This window comes from Erythrolamprus reginae, chromosome 3 (genome assembly GCF_031021105.1).
Source record: "Erythrolamprus reginae isolate rEryReg1 chromosome 3, rEryReg1.hap1, whole genome shotgun sequence".
NCBI classification, from domain to species: domain Eukaryota; kingdom Metazoa; phylum Chordata; class Lepidosauria; order Squamata; family Dipsadidae; genus Erythrolamprus; species Erythrolamprus reginae.
Window position 1 is genome coordinate 247,054,658 of NC_091952.1, and position 14,640 is coordinate 247,069,297.

The following is a 14,640-nucleotide window of genomic DNA, read 5'->3' on the forward strand; positions in this document are numbered from 1 at the left end:
CTAAATAGATAGATAAATAGAAAGAAAGAAAGAAAGAAAGAAAGAAAGAAAGAAAGGGAATTAGGTAGGTAGAAAGAAAGAAAGAAAGAAAGAAAGGGAAGTAGATAGGTAGAAAGAAAGAAAGAAAGAAAGAAAGAAAGAAAGGGAATTAGGTAGGCAGATAGAAAGAAAGAAAGAAAGAAAGAAAGAAAGAAAGGGAATTAGGTAGGCAGATAGAAAGAAAGAAAGAAAGAAAGAAAGAAAGGGAATTAGGTAGGTAGATAGAAAGAAAAAAAAGAAAGAAAGGGAAGTAGATAGGTAGAAAGAAAGAAAGAAAGAAAGAAAGAAAGGGAATTAGGTAGGTAGGTAGGTAGAAAGAAAGAAAGAAAGAAAGAAAGAAAGAAAGGGAAGTAGATAGGTAGAAAGAAAGAAAGAAAGAAAGAAAGAAAGAAAGGGAAGTAGGTAGGCAGATAGAAAGAAAGAAAGAAAGAAAGAAAGGGAAGTAGATAGGTAGAAAGAAAGAAAGAAAGAAAGAAAGAAAGAAAGAAAGGGAATTAGGTAGGTAGGTAGAAAGAAAGAAAGAAAGAAAGGGAAGTAGATAGGTAGAAAGATAGAAAGAAAGAAAGAAAGAAAGAAAGAAAGAAAGAAAGAAAGAAAGAAAGAAAGGGAATTAGGTAGGCAGATAGAAAGAAAGAAAGAAGGATAGATAGATAGATAGATAGATAGATAGATAGATAGATAGATAGATAGATAGATAAATAGTGGTCATAACTCAAGGATTACCTGTAGTTTCTAAACTGCATTGTATTTGCTTAAGAGTTTGAACTACATTTTCAGCTTCCAACGGGAAATGAACATTTAATTCACAAATGAATTTAGGAGATGAATGGTTGATTAAAAATAAGTAAACAAAACCCTTTTCTCTGGAAATAGGACCACAGGAGAGCAGTTTCCTTGAACTGCAGCCAAGACAGAAGGAGATTTAAAACTTGTGTTTCTGTCTCCAATAAAAGAGCACTTTTCGTATTGCTTTCCTGTCGCTAATTAGAATGTAGAAGATTCACTTCAGTACCATGACCCAAAAAAGTCATAATGTCCGGCACATTTTCACTTAGCAATGGGCATTCTGGTCTCAATTGTGGTTGTTAGTCGAGGACTACCGGGGCTTCAGAAATTCCAAAACTTTAACCTTACAGGCAGGGGTGGGCATCAGGCAGGACGGGGTGGAACGCAGTTCCACTGGCGGAAATGAAGATGCGTGTGCAGCGCCAGCTGATCGGCGGCTGTCACTTTTCCTGGGCCCTGCCAAGACACATTATCTAGTTGACGGGACCTGGAGAAGGCCAACTCTGTGGGACCTAACCGGTTGCTGGGACTCGTACGGCAGAAGGTGGTTCCGCAAGTAATCTGGCCCGATGCCATGTAGGACTTTATAGGCCATTGCCAACATAATAATGTGGTGACCAAAACTGGATGCAATATTCCAGGTGTGGCCTTACTAAGGATTTACCGTATTTTTCGGAGTGTTAGACCCACCAGAGTATAAGGATGGATGATCTCTGGCGGGCCCGGGACAGGGGTTTATCCTCTGTCCTGGTGCTCCTTGATCTCTCAGCGGCTTCATGGCACCGGACCAGGGGATCTACGAGACCACCTTCTGCCGCACGAATCCCAGCAACCGGTGGGCCTTCTCCGGGTCCCATCAACAAAACAATGTCGTTTGGTGGGGCCCAGGGGAAGAGCCTTCTCTGTGGCGGCCCCGGCCCTCTGGAACCAACTCCCCCCGGAGATTAGAATTGCCACCACCCTCCTCGCCTTTCGTAAGCTCCTTAAAACCCACCTCTGCCATCAGGAATGGGGGAACTGAGATATTCTTTCCCCCTAGGCCTTTACAATTTATGCATGGTATGTTTGTATGTATGTATGTTTGGTTTTACAAATAAGGGTTTTTTAGCTGTTTTAGTATTGGATTTACATGGTACTACTGTTGTTAGCTGCCCCGAGCCTACGGAGAGGGGCGACATACAAATCCAATAAATAATAATAATAATAATAATAATAATAATAATAATAATAATAATAGGCACCTTAGTTTTGGGGAGGAAAATAGGGAAAATAATCTGCATACCAGGTATTCATCTGGCTAGCGTCTTTAGTCTGGTCAGCTTCAGCACATTATTTTATCCCCTGGTTAGAGCTGAAAAAACCCTTATTCAGCGAGTAACAATGAAAAAAAGCCTGCAAAAACTCAGGGCTGCAAAAAACCTTCTTTGGAGGGAGTAGCAATGGAAAAGCCTGCAAGCCAATAAGAGCCCAGAAGATCATTAGTGTTAAGGCTGGAAAAAAAGCTTTGAAAAAGCTACATTCAGAGTATAAGATGCACCCAAATTTTCAGCCGCGTTTAGGGAGGAAAAAGGTACGTCTTATACTCTGAAAAATATATGAATCTTTAAATAAATAAGGATAAATAAGAATAAGGATATTCCTTATTTAAATAAATAAGGAAATAATCTTGGTATGCTGATGGTGTTAGCACCAGTGACTGCGAGTGATCTATTATCCCAAACCAAATATCCTTTAAAAACCAGTCGGATAGTCCAGACATCTTTGGCTTACATTGAATCCAAAACAAAGGTTGTCTGTCATTTCTTTTTTTTTTCTTTTGAAGAGCATAAGTAGTCATTTTCAGATTTGGGTCTGGAGCTAAACAAATAACTTATCCTCTGTTGGAACTGGCAACTCAGACTGCAGAAAATTGATGTGTAATTATTATTTGAACTGTCCCCCCCCCCCCCTTAAATCCCTATTCCTGGAAAGGCTCCATTTCTGTTGTTGTTTTTATGGCAAAAAGAAATTAAATAAAAACCTTAGAGTCTGTAAAATCCCTCTTTTGTTTTTAAAACCCAACCATTAAAGTGCGGCTTTTGAAAACAACAAATGTGCAATGAGAAATAAAACCGAGGGGGTTGTTTAATTTTTGTACATTCCGGAGAAGACAGTAGACTGGATCTGATATTAACCATGATTTACTGTCTTTGAAATCATGCCTACAGCAGGAAAAAACAGCTGTGGGAAGCCTGAAAATCCAATGCTTAAGATGGTTTCCAAGCCTTTGTTGGGGGGGGGGGGGGGGGTGTTACTTGGAATCCTGTCAAGAGCTGTTTTTGAAATGTTCTACCAAATCTGAAGTCAAAGAGACTGGATGGGCAATTCTTCTAAACTGTTTCTAGCAGAATGGGAAAGTTTATAACCGCTTCTCAAAGGCAGAAGTCCCATTTCTTGGGGACCAGATGACAGATGCAGTGAAGGGCTTCACATTTTTTTTTTTACTATCACACTGTGGGCGTGGCTTATTTTGTGGGTGTGGCTTGCTAGCCCTGTGACCAGATGGGACTGGGGGGTTTGGCTTAAAGGTCATGTGACTGGCTTAAAGTTGACCAACTTGACATCACTCACGTCAAGGGTTTGGGTTAAGGTGCCTGGCCTCTCCTCGCCTCAAAGAGATACAATTTCCCTCTCTATTTACTATTACTGAACATCCAAAATATACTTTTTAATTCTATGTATATATCCCTTATGTGTACATACATATTACACACAGGCACACAAAAATATACATTATCTTCTATATAAACTATGTGTTATGTAAACACACACACACACATGCACAGCTCTTCTAAAATTATACACATTCAACCTCATATACTGCGATAAGAAAAACATACCGAGAGTCCAGAAGGGGAAAAAAGAAAAAATAATAATTTTTTTTCTACCAGTTCTTTGAATAAAACAATGGTGAGTGGTGCTGAGGGCTAGAGCTCTCGCCCCACAATCAGAAGGCTGTGAGTTCGATGCTAGATAGAGGCAGAGATTTCTCTCTCTGGACACCACAGGAATATATCTGCTAAACTAAACTCCATGTTGGTGACAGGAAGGGCATCTGGCTATTAAAACGCTCTGCTAGCTCCATTCAGTTTCTGAGACTCAATCCCCACAAGGGATTGTGGATTCATTAAATGAAGACGATTGAATAAATGGATTATTTTATTTATTTATTTGTTGTTGTTGTTTTTGTTTGTTTATTTGTCAATTACGTATTAGTGGTATACAAAGATATAACAATATTTATATAGATGATAGTAGTAAGAGAGAAACATTAGTATAGGGGATGGAAGGCACTCTGGTGCACTTATGCATGCCCCTTACTGACCTCTTAGGAATCGGGTGAGGTCAACAGTGGATAGTCTAAGGGTAAAGTTTTGAGGGTTAGATGATGATACTACAGAGTCTGGTAGTGAGTTCCATGCATCAACTACTCGGTTACTAAAGTCATATTTCCTGCAGTCGAGTTGAGAACGGTTTATTTTAAGTCTGTATCTCTTGGGTGCTCGTGTGTTATTGTGGTTGAAGCTCAAGTAGTCATTGACAGGAAGTCGTTGAATGATAACCCAGAGAGTTTACAGACTGTTAGAGAGATGGTAATTAATTAAATCTATAAATATAAACTTCAGTAGAACATTCGCACATATTTCATATGACAACATAATCCTCTGATTTTACTTTGTTGAGACTCCCAAGTCCTGCTGATTATTTGGCTCCTCTGACCCATTATTTCATTTCTTTATTCCAACAAATATAAATTACGGTTCTCAAGACTTCTGCTGTTGAATTTCTGCATTGTGTGTGTGGTGTTTTTTTTCCCCTTAGTGACTTTGGACAAATGGCAGCGCTTGGATAAGACCTCCACTATTCTCGATCCTTCCATTTCTAAATTTGATGTCATCCAGATCAGCAGAGATCCTTCCAGTGAGTTTGCTGCCATCAGAGATTATTGTCTCTCAGGTGAGATGGCTGTTTTCTAAAATGATGCTCCATTCCTTTCTTTTCCTTCCTTTCCTTTCCTTCGCTTCCCTTCCCTTCCTTCCTTCCTTCCTTTCTTTTCCTTCCTTTCCTTTCCTTCCTTTCCTTTCCTTTCCTCTTTCCTTTCCTTCCTTCCTTCCTTCCTTCCTCTCCTCTCCTTCCATCCTTCCTTTCCTTCCTCTTTCCTTTCCTTTCCTTTCCTCTCCTTTCCTTCCTCTTTCCTTTCCTTTCCTTTCCTCTCCTTCCATCCTTCCTTTTCTACCTTCTTTCCTTTCTCTTTTCTCCTTGCTTCTCGCTCTCTCCCTCGCCCCCTTAGATTTCAGAAGTGGTTTGCCATTGCCTTCTTTGCTGGGCTGAGAGAAAGTGACTGGCCCATGGTCACTGAAGTGCCTAAGGTAGAACACAGTCCCCTGGTTTCTACTTTGGTACTGTATCTTCATCACTACAGCACTGCCTGGTTTCTACTTTGGTACTGTATCTTCATCACTACAGCAAACTGCCTCTCAGACTTTTTAAATGCAAGTTGTATTAATTTCATTGTTAATTGCCAAACTGGAATGGATGTGCCATTTTTTTTAAACAAAATGTGGAAACAATGTGAATATAGAATTAGGGTTGAGTCAGGGCAGACTTAAAGGGAGTTACTGAAATCGTTTTAATTACCAACATCTAAGAAAGCCATTTGAAATGGGAGGCTGAATCCCATGGCTTGTATTTCACATTAGATGCCTTTTTGAAGTTTCCCCCAACTTTAAAAGTGAATAAGGAAAAGTAAGAACAAAAACAAATTGATTGTGCTGTGCCTGGAAACCCTGATTCTTTTTGAAATTTTCTGGGGAGGAATGAAATAGATTCCTTCCATCTAATGTAAAACACAGTCTAGGATATCTATGATCAAAAAAACAGACATTAGAACTTCACTCCTAGATTCAGCTTTTCAGGGCTGGTCTTTCAAAGGCACTGTTTGTGTTTTGAACTTATCTCTTATTTATTTATTTGTTTGTTTGTTTTGTCAAGTAGTATTGGTGGTATACAAAGATATAACAATATTTATATACATGATACTAGTAAGAGAGAAAACATTAGGACAGGGAAAGGAAGGAACGCTGGTGCACTTATGCATGCCCCTTACTGACCTCTTAGGAATCAGGAGAGGTCAACAGTGGATGGAGGGTAATGTTTTGGAAGTTAGGTGATGATACTACAGAGTCATATCGCATCTCAGACATCCACACCCTTGAAAATGTCCAAAGATACTTCACCAGAAGAGCCCTTCACTCCTCCACTCGAAACAGAATACCCTACGAGACTAGACTTTCAATCCTGGGCCTAGAAAGCCTAGAACTAAGACCCCTTAAACAAGATCTAAGTATTGCCCACAAGATCATATGCTGCAATGTCGTGCCTGTCGGCAACTACTTCAGCTTCAACCACAACAACACAAGAGCACACAACAGATTTAAACTTAATATTAACCGCTCCAAACTTGATTGTAAATATATGACTTCAGTAACCGAGTTGTCGAAGCGTGGAACTCATTACCGGACTCCATAGTGTCATCCCCAAACCCCCAACACTTTACCCTTAGATTATCTATGGTTGACCTATCCAGATTCCTAAGAGGTCAGTAAGGGGCAAGTACAAGTGCACTAGAGTGCCTTCCGTCCCCTGTCCTATTGCTCTCCTATATCTCCTATACCTTTCTTCTATTCTTATATCTCTTCTTCTATTCTTTCATTGATATATTCTATTACTATACCTTCATTTCTATTATTTCTTAGATATATTTTACTATGAGTATCTCCTCTATAACCTTCATCATGTATTTTTCTATGTGTGTGTGTGTGTGTGTGTGTGTGTCACATGTTTTTTTGCTGAATTTGAAAATTAAGGGAGACTAGGATAGATCTATTTCGGCCTTATTTTGGCCTCATCAGCTAGTCATACCCACTGGGACTTGAACCTGCAATCTTTGCCTTGTAAGGCAGAGAATTATCCTCTAGGCTATAGTATCCAATCCCTTCAGCTCTGCACCAGGGAAGGGTTACATATTTTTGTGTCGAATCACCCTGGTGTATTGAAGGAACATCACAGCTCCTTATTTGCCTCTCGGCCCAACCCAGGGCCATTTCCAAGGCAGTTAATTTTATTGATAGCCGACAATTCTATCTGTATGTGTCACATGTTTTTTTGCTGAATTTGAAAATTAAGGGAGACTAGGATAGATCTATTTCAGCCTTATTTTGGCCTCATCAGCTAGCCATACCCACTGGGACTTGAACCCACTAAACCCTCATTGTGTATTGGACAAAATAAATAAATAAATAAAAATAAAAATAAATAAAACCTTGAACAACCTCCTGAGATGGCCTACTAAATATCATCATTGTAGCCACCTGGGAATTGCCCAGTCTTGTTGGGTCCATTATGGATTATGTTCCCCTTTTCTATCTCCAAAACACCAGTTTTCATCTGTTCTTTGTTTTATCTGCCTGCGGAATTCACAGTTGGCCATTTCTTTCTTTACAGTTTGTTCAAAGGACAACTTGTGCCTAGTGGCCACTCTTGAAATGTTGCCATCAGCTGTACGATGCGTCTTCTACCCAGAAACACAGAGTTGTAGCTTGAGTCTACAAGGCCACCGCTGTCGTATTTTGCTCAAGGAGCCGGCTACTTACATCTATCGAAAGCAAGGTGCGTACATGGCAAGAGATTAAAGAGACTTGTTGAGTTTGCTTTCCATGAAACACAAAACCAGGAGTCACAATAGAAATAAACCAGCATGGCAGAAGATCTTACACCTATTGAACAATGCCAAGTTTGGTTAAGAATAGTTTTCTGCCTAATCTCTTCTTTAAAACTTCCAGTATTGGAGCATCTACAACTTCTGGAGGCATGTTGTTCCACTGATTGATTGTTCTAACTGTCAGGAAATTTCTCCTTAGTTCTAGGTTGCTTCTCTCCTGGGTTAGTTTTCACCCATTGCTTCTTGCCCTACCTTCAGGTGCTTTGGAGAATAGTTTTGACTCCCTCTTCTTTCTGAGATATTGGAACACTGCTATCATATCTCCCCTGGTCCCTCTTTTCATTAAACTAGACATACCCAGTTCCCACAACCATTCTTATACAGTGATACCTCGTCTTACGAACCCCTCTTCATATGAACTTTTCATGATATGAACCCAGTGTTTAAGATTTTTTTTAATTCCGAACTATTTTCACCTTACGGTTTTCACCTTTTCACCTTCACCACTGGGATTTCCCTGAGGCTCCCCGATTCCCTTCATTTTTGCCAGCGCTGCTTTGAATCCCAGGCAACAAACTCTCCCCTTCCAAACTGCATGGGGAAAAGACTCATGGAGCTCAAGAGAGGAGAAAGGTGTCGGAGAAATGAGCAGAAAAGGGTGGGCAAAAACGGGAGGGAAAGACTCATGAAGCTCAAAAGAGGAGAAAGGTGTGGGGAAAATGAGCAGAACAGGGTGGGCAAAAACGGGAGGGACTCATGGAGCTCAAGAGGGGAGAAAGGTGTGGGGAAAATGAGCAGAACAGGGTGGGCAAAAATGGGAGGGACTCATGGAGCGCAAGAGAGGAGAAAGGTGTGGGGAAAATGAGCAGAACGGGGTGGGCAAAAACGGGAGGGACTCATGGAGCTCAAGAGAGGAGAAAGGTGTGGGGAAAATGAGCAGAACGGGGTGGGCAAAAACGGGAGGAAAAGACTCATGGAGCTCAAGAGAGGAGAAAGGTGTGGGGAAAATGAGCAGAACGGGGTGAGCAAAAATGGGAGGGAAAGACTCATGGAGCTCAAGAGAGGAGAAAGGTGTGGGGAAAATGAGCAGAACAGGGTGGGCAAAAATGGGAGGGAAAGACCCATGGAGCTCAAGAGAGGAGAAAGGTGTGGGGAAAATGAGCAGAACAGGGTGGGCAAAAATGGGAGGGAAAGACCCATGGAGCTCAAGAGAGGAGAAAGGTGTGGGGAAAATGAGCAGAACAGGGTGGGCAAAAATGGGAGGGAAAGACTCATGGAGCTCAAGAGAGGAGAAAGGTGTGGGGAAAATGAGCAGAACAGGGTGGGCAAAAATGGGAGGGAAAGACCCATGGAGCTCAAGAGAGGAGAAAGGTGTGGGGAAAATGAGCAGAACAGGGTGGGCAAAAATGGGAGGGAAAGACCCATGGAGCTCAAGAGAGGCTCTTTTTGCCTTGCTTGGGACTGCCACCTCTTGCCACCTCTTGCTGTCCCTCCCCCCACGCCGCTTTTTTTAAAAAAAGCCTTAATGTTTTGGATTTTCCTAATGGGCTTGCACGCATTATTGGCTTTTCCATTGATTCCTATGGGAAACATTGTTTCATCTTACGAACTTTTCACCTTACGAACCTCGTCCTGGAACCAATTAAGTTCGTAAGACGAGGTATTACTGTATGTTTTAGCCTCCAGGAGAGTCCCTGTAATAGTCATTGCATCTCTTGGGTTTTAAGCAGGTTTGGCCAAGGTGAATTTGAGTCTAACACATAGACTCCAGATTGAAACCTACATAATTAGGCTTAAAGACTTTTCCCCCATCTCTGTGCAGATGTGATCCTACCCACTGCTGAAAGAAACAACGACCCTTCAGTGTCCATCCCATCCCAAGGGACCATGTTGGGCAACTCTCAAGTAATTCAAGTGGGTTCTGAATGGAAGAGTATCGGACGCTTCCTCGGGGTTCCATACGCAGCACCTCCGGTGGGAGAGAATCGGTTCCATCCTCCACAGCCTTTCACCTGGTCAGGCTTCTTGAATGCCAGCACAACCCGGTGAGAAGACCAAGAGCACCTGAACAGTCAAGACTCACTTTCTTAGACATCCTAAGTATTTAGGAAATTAGGACCACAAGGGAATCCAGACATTTTGCTGCTAAGCAAAATATTTGTTTGGTGAACATTTCCCCATTTTATTACCTTTCTTGCCGCAGTTCTTAAGTGAATTGCCACAGTTGTTAAATTACGTAATCCAAATTTGGGTGCTCGGCAGGGGTGGACTTCACGATTTTTAGCAAGGGGTTCTCTGCCTGGTTGCTGGGTGGGTGTAGCCATGGTGGGTATGGCCAAGTCAGTCTCCTGCACCATGGTGGGAGGGGGATTGATTGATTGATCGATCTATTTATTTATTTATAGATTAGATTAGATTAGACCGTCCTTCTTTTCGCAGACTAGGGGCAGTTTACAAGAATAAAATGCAATATAACAATAAAGATAATTATGAATAGTTAATTATAAACAGTTAGAAAAGTTAAGAAAAATAAAAACAGCCTGCCAGCATAGATGTGTTTTCAACACCTTTCAAAAGGCAAGGCAAGTTGGGAGGGGAATAGTTGGTTCCAGAGGATTGGGGCCACAACAGAGAAGGCCCTTCCCTGCGGATCCACCAGTTGGCATTGTTTGGCCAATGGGACTTGGAGAAGGCTGACTCTGTGCAATCTAACCAGTTGCTGGGATATGTAAGGAAGAAGACGGTCCCGTAAATAATTCTTTTTTGCCTTTCCTGGGCTCCAGAGGCTTTCTTCAAGCCTCCTGAAGGGCAAAAATGGCCTCCCCAGCCTCCAGAGGCCCCTAGAGGCCAGAAACAGGCCTGTTTCCTTCCCGAAGTTCTGGTAAGTCCATTTTTTACCCTCCCAAAGCCTCCACGGATACCCTGCACTTAAATGCATCGAAACTGGGCTCCTTACAAATGTAAAATGCAATATAACCCCTCCTGGAAGGGGTGGTGTGGGTGGAGCCAGCCAGGAGAGGGATTTGGGGGTTCTCCAAACTGCACAGAATCTTAGCTAGAGGTTTCCCTGAACCCATGCGAACTCCCCGCAGCTCACACCTAATGCTTGGCAATCAGAATGTATTATTGATGATGGCAGCATCCCAAGGTCACGTGGTAAACCATTTCTGACTTTCCAAGATGGCTTCCGACAAGCAAAGCCAATGGGGGAAGCTGATTTTGCTTAATGGCCATGTGATTTACCTAACAACCATTCTGTTTTACTTAAAGGTCATGGCCAAAAAAAATCATAAAAATTGTCTGATTCATTTAACAACTGCCTTGCTTATCAGTGGAAATTGTGATTCTGGTTCTGTGTGAAGAAGAACCTGTAATCAATCTCTCTATCTCTCTCTCTATCTCTCTCTCTCCCTCCCTCCCTCTCAATAAAAGTCAAATAAATAAATTAAATTTGGTCCAGTGTGGAAGGAAAGCTTACATAGATAGTTCAGCCTTTGTTGGAGTTTCCATAGAAGGAAAGTAATTGTACCAAATTCTCAGGCTTGAGGTTAAAATGTTCACAAAAATGGCATAATCTTTTTCTTCCCCACTTGGTCTTGCCTAATTAGGGTGACCTAATTTCTTTTTTCTCTTTTTCTTTTTTTAAAAGTTTTTATTGAAAACATTTTATTTTATTTAAAAACAACAAAAAAAGTCACATATGCAAAAAACAAAACAATACAATGCAATACAACTACACTACCTAACCTTTAGGGTTATAATAACTTCATGTTTATATAATCTTTTTCATTAACATATTTTGTTATTGTTCACTGATACAATTGTTCCATTTTAATATAGATGAAAATCATCGTATTTACACCACTAAGTCAATTATTTACTGGTTTATTCTTCTTTCACTTTTCAAGCCAATGAAGTAATTTGTTCCAAATTTCATAGTATTCTGAGTCCACCATTTCATTTCATTTCATTGTAATTTTGTCTAAATTTAGCACAGTCAAGAATTTGCCTAAATAATGTATTTTCAGTTGATATATTACTTTGTTTCCAGCATTGTACAAGGTTGATTCTAGTTACAGTAACCTAATTTCTCAAGCACCTGAGTTGTGTGGGTTGCGTTAACTCAACCAGATTGTGCTTACAGTTTACCACATGAGAGACCTTATCTTTTTGCTTATCCAGGTGTGCAGGGCTGTGCGCTTAAGACCCACGACATTCATGTATATTGTCTTGAGCCACATTTGTCATTCTTTATTGCATTCCTTTGCTTCTGAAACAAAGACTCAATGGTTAGGGTCTTTAGAAGCGAGATGTGAACTAACAGGTGTCTTTTTTGTGTGTTTGTGTTGTGGGGTAATGGTGCAGGGGTTTTAAGAGATCAGCTTTTGATTACATATGAATTATAAGCATTCCTTCTGATGAAAGCTAATTGAAGCTGCTAATTCTGGAGTTGTTCATGCAAGAAACCAATTTTTTTAAATGTATTGAAAATATTGTAATATTGCTGTAATCTGCCCCCTTAATTCTTTGTTGCGTCTTTAACTAAATTAATAATGCTTTCACTGTTCAATTATGCAATGCTTTGTTAATAATGCTTCAGTCTGTGGACTTACGATTTAAAATAAACATATTAAGTACAGGCTAAGGAAATAATTTGAGAGTTGCAAACAATAGAGTCCATAGACAGGAGTATTATTGTTTTTTTTTAAAAAAATATAAATCTTTATTGAACATAAACACAGAAAAGAAACAAGAAGAATTGAAAAAGAGAGACATATAGACAAATACAGATATGTAACTTTTGCATTGTGCCTCTTACATAATAAATATTAAATATCAGGAAAAAAAGAAAGAAAAAATATAAACACAAAAAGAAAAATCAAAGATATACGCATATGTACACCAATCTATTTCAAAGATATGTCAACCTCTCTGTTGACTATCCTGTCACACAGCTTCTGTAATTTATTGACAGAAGCATTATTGCTATTTATACAGTATGATAAAGAGTAACAGCAAAGGAGGGGGGAATCCTCTTTTTATGATATTTAGAATAGAATAGAATAGAATTTTATTGGCCAAGTGTGATTGGACACATAAGGAATTTGTCTTGGTGCATATGCTCTCAGCGTACATAAAATAAAATATACATTTGTCAAGAATCATGTGGTACAACACTTAATGATCGTCATAGGGGTCAAATATGCAACGAAGAAGCAATATTAATAAAAATCTTAGGATATAAGCAACAAGTTACAGTCATACAGTCAACATGGGAGGAAATGGGTGACAGGAATGTTGAGAAAAACTAGTAGAATAGAAGTGCAGATTTAGTAGAAAGTCTGACAGTGTTGAGGGGAATTATTTGTTTAGTAGAGTGATGGCATTCGGAAAAAAACTGTTTTTGTGTCTAGTTGTCTTGGTGTGCAGTGCTCTGTAGCGACGTTTTGAGGGTAGGAGTTGAAACAGTTTAAAGAGAGGGAAGGAAGATGGAGATGAAAAACAGATAATTTATGTAATTGTTGTCCCTTTTTAACTTCACTAAAAGCTAAAAAATCTAGACTAATCTATTTAAAACATTAGTTATGCAGAGTTGCTGTGTTTTAGCATGGGATTGTGGACCACACATTTCAAATATTTGAAGAGTTGTCTAGAATTTATCCATCTACACAAAATTTATACATGTTCCTGCAATTACAGTATTGCAATCTAAACATTAGTTATAATCCGCTGTTTAAATGGCTGTCAGTTTGGTTCTGTTATTATGACATTTTTGGGATGTTCTGATACATGCATGGTTTTTAAAAAAAAGGGAATTCAGCTATCTCTGCTTGGCATGATTTCCAAAGGTATGGATGTCTGTTCCCAGAAGTCTTAGTATTGACTAGACTCACTAGGGAATTCTGGGAATTAAGGTCATGCATTTGAAAGGTACTCAGACTTGGGGAGGTTGCTCCAATTCAACCTTGACAATTTTAAGCTGGTGGATTTCAACTCCCAGAATTCCCCAGACAGCAAAGTTACCTGGGGAATTTTGGGAGTTGACATCTACACTTCTTAAATTTGTTCTACATGTAAAACTGATCTTGCATGACATCCACAACTTTCTTTCTTTCTTTCTTTCTTTCTTTCTTTCTTTCTTTCTTTCTTTCTTTCTCTTTCTTTCTTTCTTTCTTTCTTTCTTCTTTCTTTCTTTCCTTCTTTCTTTCTTTCTTTCTTTCTGTGTGTGTTTGTTTGTTTGATTTGTATGCCGCCCCTCTCCATAGACTTGGGGCGGCTAACAACAATAATAAAACAGCATATGACAAATCTAATATTTAATATAACTAAAAAACCCTTATTAAAAATCAAACATATACACAAACATACCGTGTATAAATTGTATAGGCCTGGGGGAAAAGGAATATCTCATTTCCCCCATGCCTGATGACAGAGGTAGGTTTTAAGGAGCTTACGAAAGGCGAGGAGCGTGGGGGCAATTCTGATCTCTGGGGGGAGCTGGTTCCAGAGGGTCGGGGCCATCACAGAGAAGGCTCTTCCCCTGGATCCCACCAAATGACATTGTTTAGTTGATGGGACCCGGAGAAGGCCAACTCTGTGGGACCTAACTGGTTGCTGGATTGGTGCGGCAGAAGGTGGTCCCGGAGATATTCTGGTCTGATGCCATGAAGGGCTTTATAGATCATAACCAACACTTTGAATTGTGACCGGAAACTGATTGGCAACCAATGCAGACTGCGGAGTGTTGGTGTGACATGGGCATACCTGGGGAAGCCCATGATTGCTCTCGCAGTTGCATTCTGCACGATCTAAAGTTTCTGAACACTTTTCAAAGGTAGCCCATGTAAAGAGCGTTACAGTAGTAGAGCCTCGAGGTGATGAGGGCATGAGTGACTGTGAGCAGTGACTCCTGGTCCAGGTAGGGCCACAACTGGTGCACCAGGTGAACCTGGGCAAACGCCCCCCTCGCCACAGCTGAAAGATGGTTCTCTAATGTAAGCTGTTGATCGAGGACGACCAAGTTGCAGGCCCCCTCTGAGGGGGTCAGTGATTCC

The 14,640-nt window shown here is 40.4% G+C and overlaps 1 protein-coding gene across 1 annotated transcript in view; it reads left to right on the top strand.

Annotated features, from left to right (window-relative positions):
- TG (thyroglobulin) overlaps positions 1-14,640 on the top strand; it is a gene marked incomplete at its 5' end in the record, with an annotated part of 195,332 nt that overhangs the window by 101,591 nt on the left and 79,101 nt on the right. The window contains 3 exons of the mRNA XM_070748653.1: positions 4,687-4,821; positions 7,369-7,533; positions 9,408-9,630. Of these exons, the coding sequence (XP_070604754.1) occupies positions 4,687-4,821; positions 7,369-7,533; positions 9,408-9,630 (523 nt within the window). The remainder of the gene's footprint in view (positions 1-4,686; positions 4,822-7,368; positions 7,534-9,407; positions 9,631-14,640) is intronic.